Source organism: Erigeron canadensis, chromosome 5 (genome assembly GCF_010389155.1).
Source record: "Erigeron canadensis isolate Cc75 chromosome 5, C_canadensis_v1, whole genome shotgun sequence".
In the NCBI taxonomy this organism is placed as follows: Eukaryota; Viridiplantae; Streptophyta; class Magnoliopsida; order Asterales; family Asteraceae; genus Erigeron; species Erigeron canadensis.
The window spans coordinates 4388957-4413300 of record NC_057765.1 but is presented as its reverse complement, the minus strand read 5'-3'; the positions used below and the strand labels follow the sequence as shown (position 1 = coordinate 4413300).

The 24344-nt window shown below is 32.3% G+C and overlaps 2 protein-coding genes across 2 annotated transcripts; one reads left to right on the top strand and one right to left on the bottom strand.

The window, feature by feature from the left end:
* The first annotated feature begins 1026 nt into the window (after positions 1-1026).
* Positions 1027-4110, top strand: LOC122601039. Its single transcript, XM_043773816.1, has 4 exons — positions 1027-1614; positions 1688-1958; positions 2227-2818; positions 3966-4110. Exons 1-4 carry the CDS (start codon positions 1027-1029, stop codon positions 4108-4110), a joined length of 1596 nt encoding a protein of 531 aa, XP_043629751.1.
* A 3038-nt stretch (positions 4111-7148) lies between these two features.
* Positions 7149-12471, bottom strand: LOC122600142 (bHLH transcription factor RHL1-like). Its single transcript, XM_043772809.1, has 9 exons — positions 12355-12471; positions 11844-12251; positions 11647-11733; positions 11379-11534; positions 11210-11275; positions 10357-10422; positions 9925-9993; positions 8763-8980; positions 7149-7476 (listed from the first exon to the last, which is right to left on the bottom strand). The coding sequence occupies exons 2-9, from the start codon at positions 12243-12245 to the stop codon at positions 7386-7388; spliced, it is 1155 nt and encodes a 384-aa protein (XP_043628744.1). The 5' UTR covers positions 12246-12251; positions 12355-12471; the 3' UTR covers positions 7149-7385.
* Positions 12472-24344: the final 11873 nt, after the last annotated feature.

Genomic DNA, 24344 nt, shown 5'->3' with positions numbered 1-24344 from the left:
TTCGTGGATGGAGAGAAAGGGTTTTGACAAAGTTGTTAATGATGCTCTTGATTCGTTTGTGGGTTCTGGTCCATCAAATTCTCGTTTTATTTTGAAACTTAGATGGGTAAGAGATAAACTAAAAGAATGGAGGGAAGGAATTATGAAGTTAGAAGGGGAGGAATCAGATTTGTGCAAAAAGGAATTACTTGAAATCGAACAAACAATGGAAGAAATCCAATTAACAGAGGAAGACAACTGGACGAGAATGGAATGTAAAAGACATATTTTGGAGTTAGATCGACTGCGGACTATGGACATTAAACAAAAATCGAGATGTAAATGGACACTCGAAGGTGATGAAATTTCGAAGTTCTTTCATGGGTTGGTAAATAATAGAAAGAGAACCAATGGCATTCCGGGATTCATGATCGAAGATACTTGGATGTCGAAACCGAGTTTAATAAAAAAAAAGTGTTTTGCAATTTTATAGAGAAAATTTTAAAGAAGACTGGCCTACTCGTCCTATTCCCGATTTCAATTTGACATCTAAACTTTCTGATGCTAAAGCAAGTTTACTCGTGGCGAGGTTCTCTGAATCAGAAATAAAAGAAGCGGTGTTATCTTGTGGCGATGACAAGGCCCCAGGACCTGACGGTTTTACATTCAAATTCTTTAAAAGATTTTGGGGTAAGTTGGCAGGTGATTTTCTAGCCATTTTTGATTCTTTCTATCACTCTGGTTCTTTTAACTATGGTTGCACCTCCGCATTTATTACTCTTATTCCTAAGGTGGTCGATCCTAATAGCTTAAATGACTATAGGCCGATCACTTTAGTGGTTGTTGTTAGTAAAGTGGTGTCGAAGGTCTTAAGTATGAGATTGAAGAAGGTTTTGGGGACTTTGATTTCGAATGATCATGGATGGACCTCTTATTCTGAACGAGCTAATTTCATGAATTAAAAGAAGAAAAAGTCAAGCGTTTTTGTTTAAAGTTGATTTCAACAAAGCATATGACAACGTTAACTGGAATTTTTTGTTAGCGATAATGCATCAAATGGGCTTTCCTAATAGATGGTGTACGTGGATCTATGGAATGTTATCTTCAGCTAGAGCTTCGATCCTTGTTAATGGTGCACCAACTTTTGAGTTTCAGAGTGGCAAAGGATTACGTCAAGGTGATCCTATTTCTCCTTTCTTATTTTTGCTTGTGATGGAAGGCTTTTCTTGTTTAATCAATAAAGCAACAGCTTCAGGCTCTCTTGAGGGTCTTAAGTTGCCTAAAAATGGTCCGGTTATTTCTCACTTATTATATGCGGATGATTGTACCTTTGTGGGCGATTGGTCGATGAACAACCTTTATAAGGTGGCTAGAGCTTTAAGAGTTTTCTTTCTATGTTCTGGGCTGAAGATTAACTTGGGAAAATCAAATTTATTTGGGATTGGGGTAGATGATATGGAAGTAAAAAACGCGGCTGCAGTGTTTAAATGCAAGGAAGGAACACTACTTTTTAAATATCTTGGACTTCGAATTGGCGCAAACATGAACAGAATCTCCAGTTGGGATTTCTTGTTTGAAGTTTTTGAGTCACGACTAGCTACATGGAAAGCTAAAACTCTTTCGATCGGGGGACGAGTTACTCTCATCAAATCCGTCTTGGAAAGTTTACCATCATATTACTTCTCACTTTTTGTTGTACCAAAAGCAGTCATCGAGGGACTTGAAACAATCATTAGATGATTCCTTTGGGGTGGATCTCAAGAAGAAAGAAAAATCCATTGGGTTGCCTGGGATCGTGTGGCTTAAACATGGAGGGTTGGGTTTAAGTAAGTTGGAAGACTCGAACATAGCTTTGTTAACTAAATGGATTTGGAGATATAGGAATGAGGAGAATGCACTCTGGAGAATGGTTATTAACTCAATTCATGGTGGTGGCAGGGGCTGGAACTCAGTTCCTATTAATAAATCCCTTGCTAGTGGTTAGATGACAATTGTTAGGAAAGTTGATAGAGTTAAAGTGAATGGAATTGGACTAAATAGTTTATTTAAAGGAGTGTGTGGAAAAAGGGACCGTATACGTTTTTGGTTGGATCCTTGGATTGATAATATTTGCTTGAAAGACAGATTAATTTCCTCTAATATTCCGATTGGAGACCGAAAAGAATTGTTTGGTTCAAGATCATTTTTGTTTGGAAGCGAAAAGGTTTATTGGTAACAATGTTTGGTACTCGAATCCCTTCCCTACAGAGGCCCTTGATGAATGGTTTGATTTTCGCAACCTGTTAGACGAGATCATAATCAATGAGGAAAAGGATAAATGGGTTTGGACGGGAGCTTCAAATAAGCTATTCTCGGTAAAGAGCGTAAAAAAGTTTCTCCAAAAAGGCAAGGATTATAGCGACAGGTTTGTTTTCAAATGGGCGAAGGGTGTAACAAAAAAGTGTAACATTTTCGTGTGGCGGGCTGCCATGGACCGTATACCTACTTATAAAGCGTTTCAGGTACGAAACTGTAATTTTGGAACATCTCAATGTGCTTGGTGTGAAACAGAGGAAGAAACTATTGAACACTTACTATGCCTCTGCCTTTATTCTATGGAGGTTTGGAGCAAGATTGCCCATTGGTGCAAAATTGGCACTCTTATTTTTTCTTCTGTTCGTGACATGATCGAGAGTTACAAGAATGTTGGCTTGGGAAAAAATGCAAGAACTATATTCAAGAATATTGTTTTTGTCTCTTGTTGGTGCTTATGGAAAGCGATGAATGAAAAGATTTTTGACAAGGTGAAGTTTTATAGTAATAAGGTTCTTTTTGATATTAAGACGATAGGCTTTTTGTGGTATAAAAGTAGATTAAAGAGAGGGTCTATTACTTAGGAGGATTGGAATGGTTTTAATGTAATCTGATACCCCTTTAAAGGTGTTATGTATGTGTTCTACTCCATTATTGCGGAGTAGAAATGTTGTGAATGAGATTTAAATTTCAAAAAAAAAAAAAAAAAACTTCTATACGTGGAACAACATGAAAATTATACCAGTTATGAAAAATAATTCTTAATTTTTGTAATTATAAAGTGTATTTACTTCAATGATATAGGTTTATAAAATAATTTCTAAACTTTATTTTATCATTTTTATAATCACTTTTTTTTGTTATAACATTTTTTGTTTTTTAATGTCGTACATTGTTATCAATGAGATTATATACGACTTTTTTTTTATCATATAACGTAATAAATATTGGTTATAAGCATGTAGTTTACATCATTAATATTTTATAATATTTAAATAAAAAATATTAATGCTATATATATATATATTTTGACTAGAACTAGAATAATAAGGAAAAATAAAAAATTGTAAAAATGACAATATCACCAATGTCAACATTTTTATCTATGTTTGTTAAATTTGTTAAATTTCAATTTTACATGTCATTAAATTATTGTATTGCAATATAAAGTTTTTGTTTAGGAAAGTGATATCTGTACCACTTCTTTTGATAGATGTACCATTTTTGTACAGTATTAGCTTGTATAGTCAGCTTTACAACTTGTATATTATTATACATCTATAAAAATTTGTGGTACGAATATCACTTTCTTTTGTTTATATCCAAGTTTTAAGATCATTCTTAACCGTTTACTTTCTTCACATACACTTTTTCATGTCACATCAACATCACCTTCTCTTTTTCCATTAACCTTTCACCTTTAAATTTAAATCACTACTATACCACCACAATATACTCTACTATCCAATCAAAATAAAACAAAACACACAGAGGGACCACATTTAACCCTTCACCCTAGGTGATCCCAATCACCTTCTACTTTTCACCTAGCATTTTCACTTAGACCATTTGTAACCGTTGATAAGCGTTCATTTTGTGATAACAACCCCTATTGAAAGGCTTCATTTCTATGTCTAAATGAGTTATTATTATTCCGGAACTATTGGTACTTAATGAATCGTATGTTTATGCAGGTTCAGGGAAGATGTAAGAGAGGGTAAAGGGCATCAAGTGACTCAAAAGGAAGCCCATGAAGATTACAAGACACAAGGAAGTGATTCGGGAGCCGAACGAAGACGCGAAAGCTGCAGCAGGAGTCACCACACCGCTGGCACCTAGCCAGTGCCGCTGGCCAACACCTAGCGCCGCTCCTCAAGGAGCCAACGACATCAAGTGACTCAAAAGGAAGCCCATGAAGATTACAAGACACAAGGAAGTGATTCGGGAGCCAAATGAAGACGCGAAAGCTGCAGCAGGAGTCACCACACCGTTGGCACCTAGCCAGCGCCGCTGGCCAACACCTAGCGCCGCTCCTCAAGGAGCCAACGCCGCTAGCCCATCAAAGCCCAGGACCAGCGCCATTGGTCAGCCTAGTTCAACAAACCGACTTTCACCTCTATTTAAGCCGAACTAACCCTCAAAACTCTAGGAAAGAGCCGATTCAGCAGTCCTAGCAGCCCAACATCAACCCTAGGTCTACTTTGCAGATTTCCAGAAGGTTTTAGAGCTTCTAACGCCTTCCGATCTTCATCCTCAGTCTAGATCTAGCTTTTCTATTTTACTTATTTTATTCGAACAATGTCTTTGATCTTCACATACTTTGTTATTCCTTTAGTAATGCCAAGCTAGTAGACTGAATACTTGTTTGGATCAATGTGATCATGTAGACACTTATTGTTTTACTATGTTTGTTTAGATTATGTTGGAATGTGTTTTATTGTTTATCGTAGATCCATTTATTAATAGTTCATATTGCTATTGGTTTTATATCTGAACATATTAGTTTAATTCGATGGTTGTCTATGATCATACACTAGGACTAATATACTAGGACAGAAAACGACTAGTCGGTCTATAACTAGAAGTAAAAAGTGATTCACTTGTAACCGAGGGATCTAGAACCATAGCAATTAGGATGAATTAAATGTGATGCTTAACAATGTCAGACGCGATCCTTTGACTTGGAAACGAGCACTATGGTCACCGGAGATAATTATATCTGGCCATGAATTAAGAGCTGGATAATTAAAAGATGAATTAATAACACAAACTTTCGGTCATTAATGCTTAAACAATGAAGCTAGCGAGAATTTGTTTATAGGGTAGTGTGAGTCTAGCGATCGCATTATTAATAAGGCGAAGTGAATCTAAAGAGAATCTGAGCTGTGATAACGCTTTCAACAGTCTAACAAAACAGTAGGATAGTATTTGGTCGTACCATGAGATCGGAGATGCCAAAAAAGTATTTTAATTTAATTACTATTACTAGGTTCCTCATAATTTTACGTTGTTTCTTCAGAAACGGTCTGCCCTGGTAATTCCGGATATTTACTTTAAAGTATTAGTTATTTAGGAGTTAGTGACAAACTCCCAAAACAACTAGAATTACACATATTACTAGATTAGGTAAAGCAACGCGTCTCTGCGAACAATCCTGTAGCTCATCACTAGACTATACTACATTGATTGGGTTCCCTGCTCGTTAGTGTGGTGTATTTTAAGATAGTTACTTGTACAACTTATAGATTTAAACACAAAATAAAAAACACACACCCAACATTCATCTACACTTTTTTTTACCACCTCAGCATCATCTTTTCATTTTTTCATCTTCTATTATTTCCTTTAATCATTCACCTATTATTTGGTCCACACTTCTATTTAATTAAGAACATAATACATTTAAACTAAAACAAAATACATTTATTTAAACTAATAATAACATATTTCATTAATATATAAAATAAGACTACAAAGAAGACCATTACAGTTTTTATTTTTTTAAAACTAATTATGAATGAAAAATACATAATAAAAATAAAACTAAATTATAATATAAAAAGTAAAATAAAATGAAAATAATAATATTAATAAAACTAAAATAGGAAAGGAAAAAAACAACGACTTTCTTCTAGTTATTTCCTTCTCCCCATTCTATCTACGTATATTTCTTTTCTAGCCCATTGTCTATCTATATTTAAATTAAAAACATATACATACATATAATAATAAGAACAAACACAGATGAGGACATAAATAAGAAAAAACATATAAGACAAAAGAGGATAGAAGAAAACAATTCATTTCACTTGGTAAAAGAGTTAGCCGACCTTAGCTTTCACCGTCACTTCTGTAACCATTCACCCGATGAATCACCTCTTTTCACCTAAGGTCTTAACCGCCCCTTACGAATGGTCTTAGTGGCCTAAATAATTCAACTTGTTTCACCGTTACTTCCCTTATCATGTTAACCAACCTTTACTAATGTTCTAAGAATCTATCAACACCTAGCACTAGCTTTTAATGGCACTTGTCGTATTTGATTCAAATTAACAAGACTCTAGATTTTATAACGTTTATACCATAATCTTTAAACTTTGGAATAGATCTTTTATGTATTTATATTTATCTATATCTATACTTCTTTATAAAAATTATCAACCCTCTTATTTTTAAAAACTGTTAGAAAATGGTTAAATAAAAAAGTACTAAATTACCATTAATAAATACCCACTATAGAAAAAGTTTTATAAATCACCAAATTTACCATTAATGAATTAATTTACACTCTAAACCCTTATTTAAATAATTAATACTTTGAGCTGTTATCTTCTAAATTTATTCCACTATCATTTTTACATCAACATATACCATTTGACACCACCTCCACCAATATACTGTCACCGACACCACTAGACTGTCGTCCCCACCACTGCCGTCGGATTGTACAGGTACCATGCTATTTATTACTATATTAACATGATACGTTGCAATTTTAGAACAAAAAGTTACTATTTAGTAACACGTCATTCTATAGAAAAAAGTTTACTATTTAATTATAAATTATTATTATTATATTTAATTATTCTTGCCAAATGTATAACTATTTATTGATTCAATTACAAAACTACAATATGTATTGCGAAAATAAGTTAGAGACATTGGACTTAAATACGTACGTACACCTCATCCATGAAATGATATGAAGACTCAGAATAATAGTGCTCATGCTACAGAAAATTTAATTATATAAAATTTAATTACTTGTTGAGAAAAATTGAAGATTAAAAATTAAATAAGTCTCCATGTATCTTATTACTTGAACTTCGTAGCATTCGATATTTATCCTTGGGATAATTTTTTTTTGAGTCTTGACATTAATTAAAGTTCAATAAATTAAGTAAAAGGGACAAAGTCATTCCAAAACCACACGGCAAAAACACTAATCAATTAAGAAAGTGATTAACGTATAAATCAAGTTCAAAAGACCCCACAAGTTTGGTAGCTAGACAAGGTTGCCGGAGAAAACAATGACGACGAAGTCTTTTGGTGATAGTTTGTCCATTTAAAAAAACGTTAAATGGGTCGTAATCAGCTGTCCACACCGTTCGATATTAGGGCTTTACGGATTGGTTGGTCAAAACAGACAGATTTGGAGAAGAAGGGCTGCCACCTTCGCTACCACCGAGTAAGGGGTAGTTGTTCCTGTAAATAATGACGGGTAAAGAATTAGTTTTCAATTACCATTATATAGAATAAATTTCTTACGATGTTATTATTTTATTTTTTTTTGTCTTATTTCTGATCTTTCACGAGCAGACTAATCTCAAAACGACTCGTTTTCCTAGTCAGAATAACAGTGGGTGAAACTCTTGTATATAAAGAGATGAGAATATAAGGCTTTCATTTATTTAACTTAGATATATAACTCCTCATATCATAATATTATTAATCCATAAAAATATGAGGGCGCATCATCTATTCATTATATAATACATTGTAAAAGATTACTCGTAGTATTTAAAAGATTTTATACTTAAACTTAGGTACATAACAACCACACACTCACTTTTTTCTTTATATATATAGGTAAAATAAAACAACTATTAAAGTAAAACAAATAAAACAATATATAGATTTTTCTTTAGTGATAATCACCGTGCATCATGAAAATCATCGTACATCAATTGTTTCGTGAATCTTCGTACGTCAATTTAACCATGATATAAGGGTCAAGATTTTGTCTTATTTGTTTTACTTTACTAATTGTTTTACAATACATAACCCATATATTTTTATATACATATACTAAGGATTTTTGTATTGAGAGACGCAAATGCTAGCTTTTTAATAAAACACTAAGGGCGCGTTTGGTTCACATAATATTTTTAGAAAGAATGGAATCTATTGCAGGAATTGAAATCAGATGGAATGAAATTTGACAGAACGTTTTTCATTTTTGAAGATTTAAGTGACGGAAGGAATGAGACTCCTTTCCCTATCCCCGTGGAATGGAGATTTCATTAAATGAGAGAATGTTTACATTCCAACGGAATAATATTTCTTCATCATTGAACAACCAAAACACACTAAGAAATGAAATTTAATTCGAATTCCATCATAATCTGCGAACCAAAAGTGCCTAATAGTTTTATGATGATTCTTATTTATATAACTAGATGAGGTAATATGCATACAACTTTATACATGCACGATAATTATATGTATCTTTTGAATATTTACCCTTTCTTTAGTTTTATTACTAGTTATCATGCAAGATAAAATAGTGATCATAACACTATAATTTGTTGTGCATGACTATAAAGTTAATATAAGTATAGTTATAACTTCCTATAATTAATTATTTAATTTTAGAAAAACCTAATGGTAATATATATAATTGTCTTTCTTTAGATATCAAAGAATTGTAAATTTTACTAAGGCATTCCCAATTTAATAGCTAGCTTGATACATATGTAGAATCACCATACCTTGAGGAAGAAGGTTGACAAGAGGCGGTCGATATCGCGGTGGCTAATGAAATCGGCATGAGACAAAGACCTTTCCCTTGTAAATACTGCATGGCAGACCCCATATCCTCCTCCATCAGCTTCACCACTTGATTCTCTGCTACGGTCATCGTATCGTTATTCGAAGCAGACGAAGTCGTTCCATTGCTACTCCGTCCCGCCACGGAGTCACGACCTCTCTGTATATGCATAAAGATCGATATATAATCATAGATACATTCTACGTGAACAATTTGCATGAGAAAAGGGTATAAAAGTAATTTCACAATGAGGGTTCAGTGGGGTAAGGGGCGGTGGTGGAATCTGGGAAAGTAAAGCACGCGTGATATGGCTTCTTTCCATATGTCTTTTTATTTGGTGTGGACTTGTGAAAAGATGTGGGGTTAAAGTACTGAATTAAGTTTCATATGTAGATTGGTAATTTTAGGTCGATATGTTTTGTTAGGCTTTCTATATATAGAAAGATTAACACTTAATGATAAACCTTAGATGCAAGAAAAAGATAATGCACACCTACATCTATATATAATATAGTATTAATTAGTACTATAATAAGCCCGTAATAATAAAGGAAATTAAAAAGGACAAGCTAGAAAACTAGCTAGCTAGTAGAATAATGTTCAAAATGTTCACTAAAGTAGTTAATATGTTGATCCAACTTTTTAATGAAGATAAAGTAGTTCGAATATAAAGCTTTTTAAGGACGTACAATAAAGGCATGTTGGTCCAAATAAGATTATTAAGACTATATCTTTATACATATTGCAAACAAACAACTTTATTGATAAACATAATCTAAGTCTTGTATCTAACAAAAACCAACAGCTACGCCTAATACATTAGTGTGAAAGTTGATATGTGTATTAGTTAAAATATTAGTAGCATGAATTATTTCGTTATCAGTAATTAATCTTTCCCAACTTAATTAGAATTTAAACAAATTTAAACCAAGGTTAACCTTTGGACGTCCAGAGAGGCAAAGTTTTTTTAAGACCACCAAATTAAGAGTTAATTAGCCAGATTAGATCATGTAATTAAACGGTCAGGTATATTTCAAGATATAGCCTCGTAATTAACGACTAAATTAAGAGCTTGTTAACAAGATTAGATCATGTAATCAAACCTCAGTGGACATATCAGCAACAAGAGGAGCAACAGCAGAAGCACCTCCCAATCTACTCATGCTCAAGACCTAAATGCATGTGAAAACAAACCAATTGAAAAAATAATAATTAATATTATATATATATACTTGTCTAAAAGAAACTAAAAATTAATCCCCTGAATATGGGTAAAGTATTATAATAATTAATGAAATGAAAATAATGGAGTACATAAAATGGGTAAGGATAAATCAACTTAATTTGTGTGTCTAAAGTTGTGCCTAATTGTAAGATGATGACATGTGGAAAAATCAAGAGGCAAGATTAGGAAAGAGAATTAGTGGAATCCACATGTCAAATTCTTAAGGTTTTAGACATATCTTTAGGCACACCAATTAAGTTGATTAGTCATTTTTCATATAAAATTAGAGATAATTAAGGGGAGAGAGTACTTTGACTTGGAGCTGGAGGAATTTTACATAATCTATGATCTCATCTAGCATTGAAGCCTTGTCTGTCTGTCATTCCATAGCCCATACATAAAATCACCATATATATATTTAAAAAAATGTTAGCAGATATTTATAATCAATATATTATTATAATCATTGTTAACTCATATGTCAACATAATAAGACATTTGTTTATGTTCGATCTGACAGAATTATTATTTATTAAGTTCTACAGTATATGGATAGAAAAAAAAAATATAAGATCTCACATTCTAATAGTCTTTAATTAGAGCCTCATATTAATCTAATTACTAACTAAATAATAACATTTATATTAAGACGGAGAAAGTAAAAAAAAAAAAAAAAAAGAGATTCATGCAAAAATAAAGTATATGTATCATCTCCTTTTGGATTAGGAAAAACATTTTGGTTCAACAAATCATTTTGAGTTTATTAGGTGACATGTTGGTTTTAAAAAATATACACTTTAGACTTTTTGTTAAACAACTACACACATAATTTTTTAGGTAACCTTAGGGTTAATTTGGTAATTAAATTAACAACTAACAACCCACTCTCTTCCCGGGAAATCCGACTATAATCCGTAACCAACCCATATATATTTTCTGCCTTTTTAACTACACACGGAATCACAAAACATTATATAATTCCCACGCGCTCTATCATTGGCTATTATAATGACACGCGCCCTATAATTGGCTAGTTATCATTTTCCTTTGTGTATCACGTGTGACCGTACTCTAGCTATTCTCTCACGCCGGTTACCATTTTATATCATCGGCGATCAATATTTTTTTTTGTTTCTATAATTTTTTTTTGTGATATTATGTACCTTATTAGCATTTGGGACAAGTTCTTGTAGTGATTTCATCCTCTCGGCAATCCTTTCACGTCGAAGCTGCCGAATAATTCGAGTTAATTAAAAGGTGATTAATTAAAAATTCATAAAAAAAAAGGTTAAGGAAAAAAATGGATGTTAATTAAGTAAAGTTTTGTTGTACTCTTTCGGCGATGCTATGTGGATCAGTGGCTTGGCCTCTTCGGGCTCTAACTCTTTGACGTGGCTGCGCCGGGGGCACACTGGTCGTTGTGCCCCCGGTGCTAGTTCCTTGATTGACTATGGTTGTCGTGACCCCTTGAGATCCAAAGGTTTGTCCCTGTATAGAAAATCATTACATAAAATAAAAGTATGAAACTTAGTGCGCGCTATATATAAAATGCTTTGAATATACAAGTTTATATGAAATATACTACTCGTACAATACTCACCGATGGATATTGGAAATCTTGGGATTGATTGGTTTGAAGAGATCCGGAAAAACCATTGAAAAGTGTTTGAATCGAATTATCTCCATTCTATACATTATTCAATAATTTGTTATAAAAGCTGAAAAGCTACTTTATAAATATGAAATTATAACAACTGTATTTAATTAATCCCATCATCACAAATAAAAAATTCGTACCAGAGACTTGAATGATGAAGTATCAACCAAATCATTTGGAAAAACACCAGAATCACCACCACCATTATTACCACCAACTAGGCCTCTAGAAAGCATCAATTGTTGTTGAAGTAGCGACGATTTCGCAGCAGCCGGATTACTCGTAGTGCTGATCTGATGTTGCCTGAGTTTGGTTGCTAAAAAATTTGATTGGTCATCAAACTGATCAGCATCATCCCAAGGAAGAAGTGCTGATGCTGACTTATTCATACCGCCACCGCCGCCACCACCAGCTGATATATCGGGCCAAGAAACACCAGATTGGAGACCACAAAGCATTTGTTCAAGAAAATCATCATGAGAAGATGTAGGATTATGATTAAAAGTAGTGTTGGAACCGTTTTGGAGGTCTTGTATTGACATTTTTTGCTACAAAAAATAAAAGAGGAACATTAAATAAGATGTATAGTTATAGTGAACCCTAGCTAAATAGGAAATTATATATATATATTTGCATTTAACATAAACATACATGGGAAAATGTGGAATTTATGAGTGTTTTCCGAAATGGGATTTCGATTTACGATGGAGATTAATATAAGATGTTTGTCTGGTCTGGAATGTTTCTCAAGCTTTTTCTCTATCTCAATTTCTGTCGATAGTTTTTTTATATATATAGGCTCGATCTGCGTAAACCGTTAAATTGTAGTGAAGTTTTTATTTTTTATTTTTTCTAATGTCAAACGAATGGATTACCAACTATTCACTAAAGTAGTCAAACGGTACACATAGGGATATCAATCTCGATCCAACCTGATTTTTAGTGTTGTGAAATTTTGATTCGTCAATCCGTTAATTCACTAAACTAATTTTTTTTGGGTTGGATTCGGATTCATCCTTTCGGATAACAAGTCGACCAGCCAACGTAAAAATAACTTAAATTTATACTTGTATAAATATTTTAATAGGCCAACCTACTAACCCATTTAACTCACCAACCCATAGCCCATTTGACCTGAAATCTACTCACTAACCCATTAACCCACAACCCATATGACATGTTTGACCTGAAATCAACCTGTAAACCTACCAACCCGTTTGATCTGTCAATCCAAAACTCGACTTGTCAACCCGCCAACCCGATTTTTTCAAGTTGATGGGTTGAGTTCGGGTTGACAGGTCATGGGTCGTAATTAAAATTTCTAATCTGAAATTCTTAATGGGTTGGGTTAGGGTCAGAGATTTTCGACTCGTCAACCCGAACCCATTGACAATCCTACATATGGTACATATCTCCATATATACATAAATACATACTGGCACGGTATGCGCGCAGTACGACGGTGTGATGTCTGTCACAGATGATAGTGTAGGTAATTGGTGTAAAGTTTGTTTGATTTAAATATGTTAGTAGAAATATTTTATAACATAAGAAACTAATGTGTAATTTAATATTAAGGGTTGATAATAAATTAATTTATTAATGGGTAGTTGGTCAATTCGTGTGTCCCATTGTGTTTACCTTTCAACATGATGTTATAATTTTTACGAGATAGGTACTCGCGCAATGCGGCGGCGGTGGCAGCAACGATTGCTGCTAATGGCGGTGGGGGTAACGATGTGGTTATTAATCTAAAAGTAATTGACGTAAATAGTAGTGTAGTTTTTTTTATGGATAAGAGATATATCTTTTGTAAATAACTTTATTAAGAATATTATAGAGATATTAGGTGGAAATATTTAAATTAATTAATAAAGGAGATAGATAGTTTGGATAAATATGGGTGTAAAATATATTAGAGATATATTGGGAAGATTTAGTGTAAGAGTTAGGAATGTTTTGAACATTAGATTATTTTGGGTATTTTAAAGGTAGAGAGTTGAAAATGAGAGGATAGTTTGTTTATTAATATAGTATAAATATAAAGATATAAATATACATATAAACAGAAATTTACTAACATACTACCAAACCCAAGCCTACAAATTAATCATATCATTTTATCAAGGTCTTAAGTGCGAAAGAGATAAACTAATGGAGTAACCTGAGACCAAGGTTGTAAATATCGGTTATCAGTTTATTATCGGCCGACCCCCCAATAAGCGATAAATAAGACATATCGGGGATATATCAGATACCCTAAAGCGTAAAGAATTTATCTAAAGTTTATATATATACTATTAAAGAAACAATTTGTAATGGAATACATCAATAATTAAAATATAAAACTATAGAAAAGAAAATAATTACAATTAAAGTTTCAAAATTTAAGTATCTATAGACTATATTCAAAAGGGAAAAACTGTAGTAAAGAAAGTAATTACAATTTACAACTAGAAATTAAAAGATTATTAAATATTAACTCAAAAATTAAAGAATTAATTAAAAATTAGCTAGAAAAACTTGAATTAAAGAAAGTAATAAACCTTAATATTTGATAAAAACCCAGTTTTTTTATTAAAAAAAATTGGTCATTTTTTTTACCCATATTGACCGATAAGTGCCGAGTTTGACCACAACGATAGCCTGATAAGTCATTTTTTTTATCGGTGAAGGGTCGATAACTGATAATCGACCGATAAATCCGATATTTACAACACTGCCTGAGACACTAACTAAAAAAATCTCGTGACTAAACATATAGTCATCAGTTTCCATACTTACTCATTATTAATAGTGCCCCTACATGACTCTACCAACATAAAACTAGAAATAAAAACCGCAATACAACCCCAGTCAAGGTTGTAAAACTCCCCTGAGTCAGCCGAGTTTCGAAAATAAACTCCCGACTCTCCACCCCGCCGAGTGGAGTTCGAGTCACAAGTTCTCCAACTTTGATGTGGACAAGATGATGATGAACCATGATCTTATCAACCAATCTAAAGTTTAATTTTCAAGTTTGAATTATTATGTTAATGTTTTTAAACAATTATGTTTAAATTTGAAGTTTGGAATATATTTTTAAAGTTTTATTACATATAATTTCAAAAATACTTATGTTTCCATATAAAATCCAATCCGAGTTCTCCCCGAGTCGAGTCCGATTCTCTAAAAACTCATGACTCCTCCCTTCGCCGAGTCGAGTCTGAGTCATGAGTTTCCCAACCTTGACCCCATTTAGATACCATTTCTATATCAATTTTACATTAGTACAACATCTCAACTATCTAAATGTTTAGGTCTTTCATTCGGGCCTATGTATAAGCTTATTTAAATATTTTACTTTTGATTTTTAAATATTTTTTCATCTTTAACTATAAATATTTTACTTTATTTTATATAATATTTAATGAATATAAGACTTGATAAAAATATATTCAAACCCCAGTTTTCATGAGCATAATATTTGTAATCCAGGCAGTACCCATTTTAGATACTAACAATTATCACAAGATGGAGATTCAGTGTGTAGATTTATTAAATTTCAGGGGAAAAAACTATTTTTTCTTATAATCACTTACATTACCGTTTGTTCATATTTTATACATTTATTATTATATAATACAAACAAAAATAATTATTGTCAAATATAACAGAAAAACACAAAAGTTAATTAAACTAGAATATTTAGGAGCAAAGGTGTATCGACTATTTTCATCTGTACATTTCGGCACCTCAGTTTCCTTACAAACCATTTACCGGCACAAGACGCCAAACATAATTAGTTATATATACCAGCTCTATGCTGCCAATGATTAATTGTTTACGTATGAGAGCGTGATGTGTGAACATTTTTTTTTTGGTGTAGTGCCAAGTTACTGTTTGCCAGAAAGCTAACTTTTTGATTTTTTTTTAATTATTTTGAGGATAATTGGTGTTCATTATTCGTATTAACCAAATAACCCACCAAATTCATTTCAATTGTGTACTATTTGGGTTGGGTTATTCGGATTTGGTTTGGTGTTTGGGTGAAACCGATTAAGAAAGTTGTTAAATGGTTCGGCTTTGGTGTATAACGTTTTCAATTGGGGCCCAACCGAAACCCGATTAAGCACTTAATATTTGATAAAACTATAATAACCTAATTTAAATAACATAAATACAACTTCAATCATTTTCATAATTTAATCTAAAAAATCTTAATACACGTAGATATATGAATAAGCTCAACGTGAATATACATAATGGTGTACATTAACATTCGGATTGCATAATTATCCAGATATACTAAATTAAAACTTGAAAAAGTTTTTTATTTGGGTAATCCAAAACCCGACCAAATAACCCGAACCTTATTTGGGTGGTTTGGATTGGGTGGCCACATATATGGATTGGGTAATGGGCGGTTTACTAATTCTTAAAAAACCTAATAACCTAAAACCGAATAACTCTATTCCCCCAAAACCCGACCAAATGAACACCCTAAATAATATTGTGTCTTTATTGGCTTCTATTGTTGGAAATGATGTTGGAAACCAATGTACTAATGCTCCTCAACGTTCACCCTTATTACGACGAGATCTTAAACCCCCTTTACTTTCTCGAGTACCTTTGTTTTCTCCGTTTGGAGGTTTTCAAGGTTGTCGGTTTTGGGGCTTTACATCTCTTTGTATGAGGGTTTGTATGTCCTTGTTTTGGGGTTTATTTCATCGGCGACCCTTTTTTGGGATTTGCTCGTTCTATGTGTCATTGGTGCTGCTTTATATGTTTATATGCAACTTTTATGTGTATTTTCTGCCTAATATTACCTTTAATTACTATGTGATTAACTTGGTAGTGTTAATATTGCAACAGCGTTGACGAAATCTTTAGTTCGTTGTAGTGTTTTTGTTTTTGTTCCATAGAAAGCAATAGTGACCAGAAAACTAGCAGGCGATGATGATACCGTTGAACAAGTGATGTTGCAGGTTTTACATTAAATGGGCGATAATTATAACAATGTTCATAAAAAAATGGGGCCCGGATGATCCGGAACTTATCTTGACGTGGTAAACCTTCAGGTTGGCAGCTATGCCGTCGTCGACTTTCAAATTCCCAATCCCCAATTAACGAGCTCAAAATTGTGTACAAAACTAATTGCCGATTATGTTTTCTGAAAACTTTTATTGTTTTTGGTAGTGTTTTGATTTTTCGCTCATGGAAAGTTTTGGCAAATTTTTGCGTGTATAAATGATACGTTTTTAATGATTCGTTTTATTTGACAAGTTTTGATACTACATTTTTGCCTCTTAAAGAATTTATATGTGTATTGACATGTCAAAAGGGTTTGCAAAAAGGTTAGCATTTCAAATAACAAATAAATAATCTATACAATTTTACTGTTTGACAAAATTATTATTCATGACACCCAATGTATTTTCAAACTGATGATATATCCTATCCGGAGCTCTAACTCCGTATTTGAAGCAGGAGTAGAATACAAAGTCACCTTCGTAAACAGGTAAATTTACTTATCTATGTATTAGGAACGGAGCTCGACCTCCGTCCAGTTTGGTTAGTCTGGAGCTCAGGATAACAATCTTCAACTCCGAGTAAATATACAACAAAGATCGGATATAGATCTTTTCCATAATTATCCGATGAAACATATATTGAAGCTCCGATATATTCGGACACAACTTAGTAACAAGATTACCACAAATCTCCTCAAGAAGGAAACAAGATATTCATAGAGAAGGAAGAGATTTACCCTAACTCTCTTAACCCCCCCCCCCCCCCTCTTCAAGTTATCTACTCTCTATATAAATAGAGGAAGAAGCCTCACGGCAGAAGATCATACAACATACATCCAATATACGTAATACGTAATCATCACAAAACCCCTCACTTATGGTTTATTCGACCTCCGAATAAACCCTAAGCAATCTTTTAAACCCTAAGTCGAGCAAATCGGCTTAGGCAAACGAACAATAGGCGTAAAGCGGTCTTCGACCCTCTGGCCGGAAGGGAATCGCCGATAAAACACCACCAACCATACTCACACCTCCGGTTGAGTCATAGTGCGATTATTTGATCAAACACAAACCAAATAAGTTAAAATATATTAATTCAAAGTGTGTAGCATAGATGCAACAAATTAAAAAACAGAAGTAAACTATCTTTACTTTTATATAAAACAAAATATTTTTTTTTCAACTTTTAGCCTTTAAAATACCTAAACTACCATTTTGTTATATATGTTAATCTAAATATCTCCACCTGATATACATATAAACTTTAATTAAATTATTTACATCATACATCTATGTCTGTAAATGAATCGAACAAACACGAACAAGGCCTTGTTCATGCTCGTTCGTTTAACTTAAAGAACAGTTAACAAACGGATAAGCGAACATAATGTTGTGTTCATGAACAGATAAACAAACATAATAACTTATTCATGTTCATTCGTTTGTGTTTATGAACGAATGTTCACAAACCTTAACGAAAGATCACCAATGAACAAACATATAGTTATAATTATTAGACTTCAAATTCAAGATTAAAAGATTACCAAATATATGCCAACTAAAAATTTTACGAAACATTTCTACTTATGATACGATATATAATAAGGTTCTAGGTAAAATAAAACAAGTATTAAAGTAAAACAACTATGACAATAGATTTTTATTCACTGGAAATCACCGTGCAATATAAAAATCATTGTGCATCAATATATATAATTTTGTTTCGTGAATCTTCGTACATCAAATTTATCATGTTTCAAAGATCAAGATTTTGTTTTATTTATTTTACTTTAATACTTGTTTTATAATAACCAACCTCTATAAAACAATTATCTAATTAAAACAATATTATATCCTTTGATTTCCAAAAAATGGGTTTAATGCTTTAACTTCTGGCTCAATATCACATGATCACATGCTTTTTATTTAAAATAAATATTTACATTTAAAATTTTAGTTATTAAGAAATTAATGTATATACATAGATGATATAAATGAAATATTTTAATTAAACTAGATTTTAAGTGCAATTGATTAGGTAATGTATGTAAACGAACGATTGTTCATGAACATCAACGAAGAAACGTTCACAAACAAATTATCGAATGTTGATGAACTTAAGTGAAGGAACGAGAGTTTTGTTCATTTTCGTTTAGTTAAATGAATGAACATTGAATGAACTTCCCGATGAACGGTTCATGAACTGTTTAGTCCGCTTACAACCCTACATACATCCTTTAACGGTTCAATCTTTATAATAAATACATCATCCTCATTTATATCAATTACTCTATATTATTAACTAAACCGTCACCGCCATCGCCATTGCCACCCGTCACCTATATCACTACCATCCACCACAACGTCATCATCACCATTGCATTGCGCGGGTAGCGTCTAGTATATGTAATAAACACTAAGGATTAAAGTTAAATCAAATCGCACATCTCACATTAATATTAAGGGGGGAGGGAGTCGAAGGGAGGAGATGGAGGGAGATAGAGAGGAATTTGGGTGCCATGGTCGCGAGCTCAGGGGGAGATGGGTGGCGCGAGCTTATAGCTCGCTGGGAGATGAGGAGGAAGGGTGAAGTCAGGGACTGGAAGTGGCAAGTTTGGAAACTTCCAACTTGACCGTTAGAGGACCTGAAGTGGAAGAAAGAAAGCGCTAGGGACCGAAGATGTAAATAAGCTGAAAGTTTTTTTTTTCTTATATTGTGAAGTCCCTCACTCGATGGTTTAACCCATAAGTGTAGAATACAACAAGTCAAGTAATCACTAGATAGGACTAGTATGAAACGTCAAGAAAGCACTAGATTGGATTAGTATTACGATAAATATAAATGCAAGAATATATATACCGTAATATGTACTTAAGCTATATAAAGATAAACAAGTAAAGTAAATGGTGAGACACAATGTAATTTTCAAGTGTATTTTATTTATTGATGTTAAATAAAATACAAGGTTGTTGCGGAACAAGATATTACAAAGTAAGTATCTAAACAACCTATGAATTACAAGTGATCTAACTTTGCTAAATAAACTCCTTGATCGAAATACTTAAAGTTATGAAGTATAACTGTTTAGATCGAGCAAAAGTATGTAATTTGGACGAGGAAGTGACTTGGTATTTATAGGCAAAAGAAATAAATATAATATTCTTTTTGCCGTACAAATATGGTTATATGCATTTAAGGAAGTTACTTTAATTCCTTAAATGCATTGATTAAAGTACAAGAATAAAGTCACATGATAGTGACTTGTCTTCTAATTAACCAACCACCTTTACATGCATGTAAGGCTTTTAACAACGGACAAATCGATTGTCCGGGTAAAGGCATGTAAAGGCATAAAGTCAATTCCTGTAATCAGTGTTCAGACTTGTAAGATCTAGAACACTGATAAGGACTCCAGTCAGGAGATCTGGTAAGTCTTCCAGTGAGCTCCGCTATTTGTCAGACTTCTTTCTTCAGACTTCAGTCTTCGACTTCAGTGTGAATGTTCTTCAGTGGAAAGATCTTGACTGGAGTGAAGTCCAGTGAACAAATCTGGTGGAATCCAGATTCCTGTACAAATAAGTTGTTCACTGGTCTTCACATAATTTCTGGACAAATCTTCAGAAGGCTCCAGTAGTCATGTCTGAAGCGAGTCCAGTAAATCTGGACCTAACATATATATATATATACATACACCCATTTAAACTTCCAAAAACACAACACACACTCCATATTAATTCTTAAAATGTCATTTTATTTGTTAAAAAAGTACATTACAACATATTTAAAACTAATTAAACCATCATAAACTAATTAAAAGTACTTAACAATACAGAATTTGTATATATAGTGTTAACTTATGTAACTAAGTTATGTTTTTTTAAGTTATGCATTGTGTGTTTTTATTATGTACGTGTGTGTTTTTACTTTTAAAATGTAATGTGTTTTAAGTTTTATGTAATGTATTTTGTTATTAATAAAAGATATAAATCAAAAAAAGGTTATGTATGTAAAGTTTATAAATGTTAAAGATAAATTATTAAAATGCGAATAAAATATTGGGAATTTCAGTTGTAACTAAAAAAAGTTATAAAAAAAAGGTTAGAGGATTAATTGGATAGTTGAAAAGAGATGAAAAAGTTAAAATCTTTCGCTCCCCTCCACCCTAAGAATAGGGTGTATATATGTTCATAAGTATATGTGGCTCTGTGTATCAATATGTAAGGATCAATATGGATTATATTTTGTCATAAGATCGATGATACTATTGATTTTAGAGTCACATGACAAGGATATGGGTTATGAAGCTTCTTAATTCAATCTAACTCCGTCATATGCCAATATTTATGATCTTGGAATCATCAAATTCAACGAAATTTTTGCCATCTCGAAATTCCAATGGAGTATTAAAAATTGTGTGTTCCCAATGAGTCATTCTTACAACATGGTGTCCGATCAGTCAATCATTAATTTAATGATATTTTATTATGATATATCTTGACAATATAATTTCTTTGTATAGTATATTCTTTGATCAACCAAGTTACTTTTATCGATTAATATTTTAACGGACTTGAGATTTAAGAGTCAGTATTTAAATTTTAATGTGAGTAAAATGTTTTGGGATTAAAAATTGAGTTTTTTTTTCAAAATAAATATTTTATGAATTGAAATTGAATATATGAATAGACAATATATACAATTAACCTCAATATTGTCGTTCAAAATTAAAAATAAGAAAAAAAAACAACTCATTTAGGTAGATTGACCACTGGGTTGCCTTAGGATGGGTCAGGAGGAGTTTTACTCTCCAAAGTCTTAAGTTTAAACTTTGACATGGTAAGGTTTCTTTGTCGAGGGTTTAAATGAGGATTTGCTTGAAAAAGCTCTTTAGTGTAGTCTTGATTAAGACAAATATGTTGGGTGTAAAACTCATATCCCACATTGGAAATCATGTATGTAAGGTTGTGAGCCACTCCTTCTATCATCATATGGTTTTAGAGTGGAACCCTATTGGGCTTGATGAGTTGGAAATATAATTCCAACAATTGGTATCAGAGCCTGGTTCGGCTACTGTTAATGTGGATGGTTCCCCGGTTAGACCCGATTCGACGGTATTAGTGGATCCCGGTATACCTTGTACCGAAAGAAAGCCAGTAAAAGGCGGTGTGTTCCGATGGTAAATGTTGACGGTATGAAAAAGGTGGGATCATGCACTATAGTTGAAGGGGAGGCCCAATGCGGAATTTGGGTGTGAGGGGAGGATTGTTGGGTGTATAACCCATATCTCACATTGGAAAATGAATAAACTCTAAACATGTATATAAGGTTGTGGGCTACTCTTTATATTACCATATGGTTTTAGAGTGGAACCCCATTGAGCTTGTATTGGGCTTGATGAGTTAGGAACATAATTCCAACAAAATATATGTCAGATCTCCCACCTTCGTGAGCAATTTAAAACTTTAATAATAATAAAAGGTATTTTCTTTGATTCTTTAAAAACAAATATAATAGAATTTTAAAAAACAGTTAGCTAACTTATATAATATACTTACAAAGGATACTTGGATGTTAGTTGTCCATGATGATAAACAATTCAATGATGTGGTCTTAAATCGAAAAACGTAACCATTTATCCTATTTTATCATTTGTTCTTATGGTTAGTCTTGTTTAATAGTTTTTCTTGGAATTTCAAGTGTTTGAAGAACAATGTTGTGTGTTAAAACTCCGACCAACATAATGCTCTCGAGGTATGTAAGGTCCCTAACTAGTACCAACTTCATCAAATTAGTTCCCACTTGTATTATATTGTTTTTGATATTATTGTTGTTATATTGATATTATATCGACCTTAACTAGTGTCAACTTCGATTATTAGAAAAAATACCTCGTAGTTAAATAAAATGTAGCATAAATATAAGACGACCCATAATGTCAGTTTTGATGCGGCATAAAACCTCGTAAATTTTCTCTTTTGAGTTGGAAGTTTTTTATTTTTAAAGGCTATAATTACACTACCATTTCAATCACAAGAATCTCCTACATGGATATCAATATATTTATTTCACAATTTCTATATAAAACAAATTTTCGTTCGCCACACCACCATCTTGTACAACTCGCTTATGTTTGATAATAGCTTTTTATGAGTTTTTGTGGAGCTTTAACTTTTAATTTTGAGCAAAAAGCTTTTGTTGTGTTAAAAAATTTATTTGGATGCTCCTAGCTTTAGTTTTTATTTAAAAGAAAAAGCTCCAAGATTAAACTCTAGTTGAAATACCTCTTGAAATTGCAGCTACAGCTAACATCCAAACACCTCTAAAAAAGAAAACCTCTTGCTAACAGTTTTGTTTAAAAACTATAGCTTATAGCTAAAAACTACAATTACTTTTGTCAAACATACTCTTCATCTTTCGACTTATTTCTTTCATCCAATACTACCATTATGGTATTCAAATAACTTGATCTACCGTCACTTTACATTTTTCGGCATTTGAAACAACCTGCCACAATAATCTTCACAATCACAATCAGTTCAACCCCAACAACAAAATCTATTTATTGGAGAGGTGGAGCTAAGATTTAACGTTAAGGGGGCTCAACCTTATTTTTTTTTTTATCGTTATATACAATATAATAATAGGGGTTGGAGGTCCAGAAAATCTCTGGTTAAAATTGTCTCTAACACGTCTAAATCGAAACTCACTTTACAAAAAAAAAAAAATTAGAATTTTATTCGGAGGATTTACTTTTATGGACTCAATGTAAAGGTTTTACATACACTACCATGGCTAAAAATCAAACATGTATAGATTGGGGGTTGTTCGGTTCGAAAAACCTTTGTACTAGTCAGGCATGAACTAACATTGCAATGAAAAACATAAACGATTGGCAGGGACTAATCACCAGCCAGTCCCCTACTGACTCCGCTCCCGATTTAAATTCATACCTAAACAAATAGGAATCCTTGGATGAATTACAATTTTGATTTACAACCATTAGATCAAATTTAATTATTTCATCTTTAATAAATGATGATATTAATACTTTCACTTTATATGATTTGTCAAAACATACCCTTTTTAATTATTTACCATTTACCAATATATATATAACAAGGTCCTAAATTCATTCCTAAACAAATAGGAAACCTTGGATGAATACCAACTTTGATTTACAACCATTAGATCAAAATTAATTATTTCATTTTTATTAAATGATGATATTAATACTTTCACTTTATATGATTAGATAAAAAATCTCCTTAAAGATATAAAATGTAAATAATTAAAATACCTAAAACTGATCACGTAACATAAATTAATAATTAAAAAACAAATAAATAATAATAACAATAATACACCATATCTCAAACTCTCAATGCATCGACATCAACTTCCCTTTTCTGAATAAAATACACCATTAATAGTTGTTTCAGACTTGTTTTAACTTGAATTAATTAATGAGTAGATAAATAATCTTGATTGCTTTATCGGTTACATATTTTAATTTCAATTTATTAGGTTTATTATATTGGCAAAACCTATTCTTCTATTAAAAAAAGGGGATATCTTTTATTTTTTATTAATTAATATTATTAGTATTATGTATCAATACTATTTATAAA

What these genes read in the sequence shown, in the direction of transcription:
- LOC122601039 (XM_043773816.1), top strand. Translation starts at nt 1,027, where the DNA reads ATGCATCAAATGGGCTTTCCTAATAGATGGTGTACGTGGATCTATGGA. An exon ending in CTCTTTCGATCGGGGGACGA is followed by an intron (nt 1,615 to 1,687) that starts GTTACTCTCATC and finishes TACCAAAAGCAG; the next exon opens with TCATCGAGGGACTTGAAACA. An exon ending in AAGACGATAGGCTTTTTGTG is followed by an intron (nt 2,819 to 3,965) that starts GTATAAAAGTAG and finishes ATGTTTATGCAG; the next exon opens with GTTCAGGGAAGATGTAAGAG.
- LOC122600142 (XM_043772809.1), bottom strand. Translation starts at nt 12,245, where the DNA reads ATGTCAATACAAGACCTCCAAAACGGTTCCAACACTACTTTTAATCAT. An exon ending in AAGATTTCCAATATCCATCG is followed by an intron (nt 11,535 to 11,646) that starts GTGAGTATTGTA and finishes TTTTCTATACAG; the next exon opens with GGACAAACCTTTGGATCTCA. An exon ending in TCCTCCAGCTCCAAGTCAAA is followed by an intron (nt 9,994 to 10,356) that starts GTACTCTCTCCC and finishes ACATGCATTTAG; the next exon opens with GTCTTGAGCATGAGTAGATT.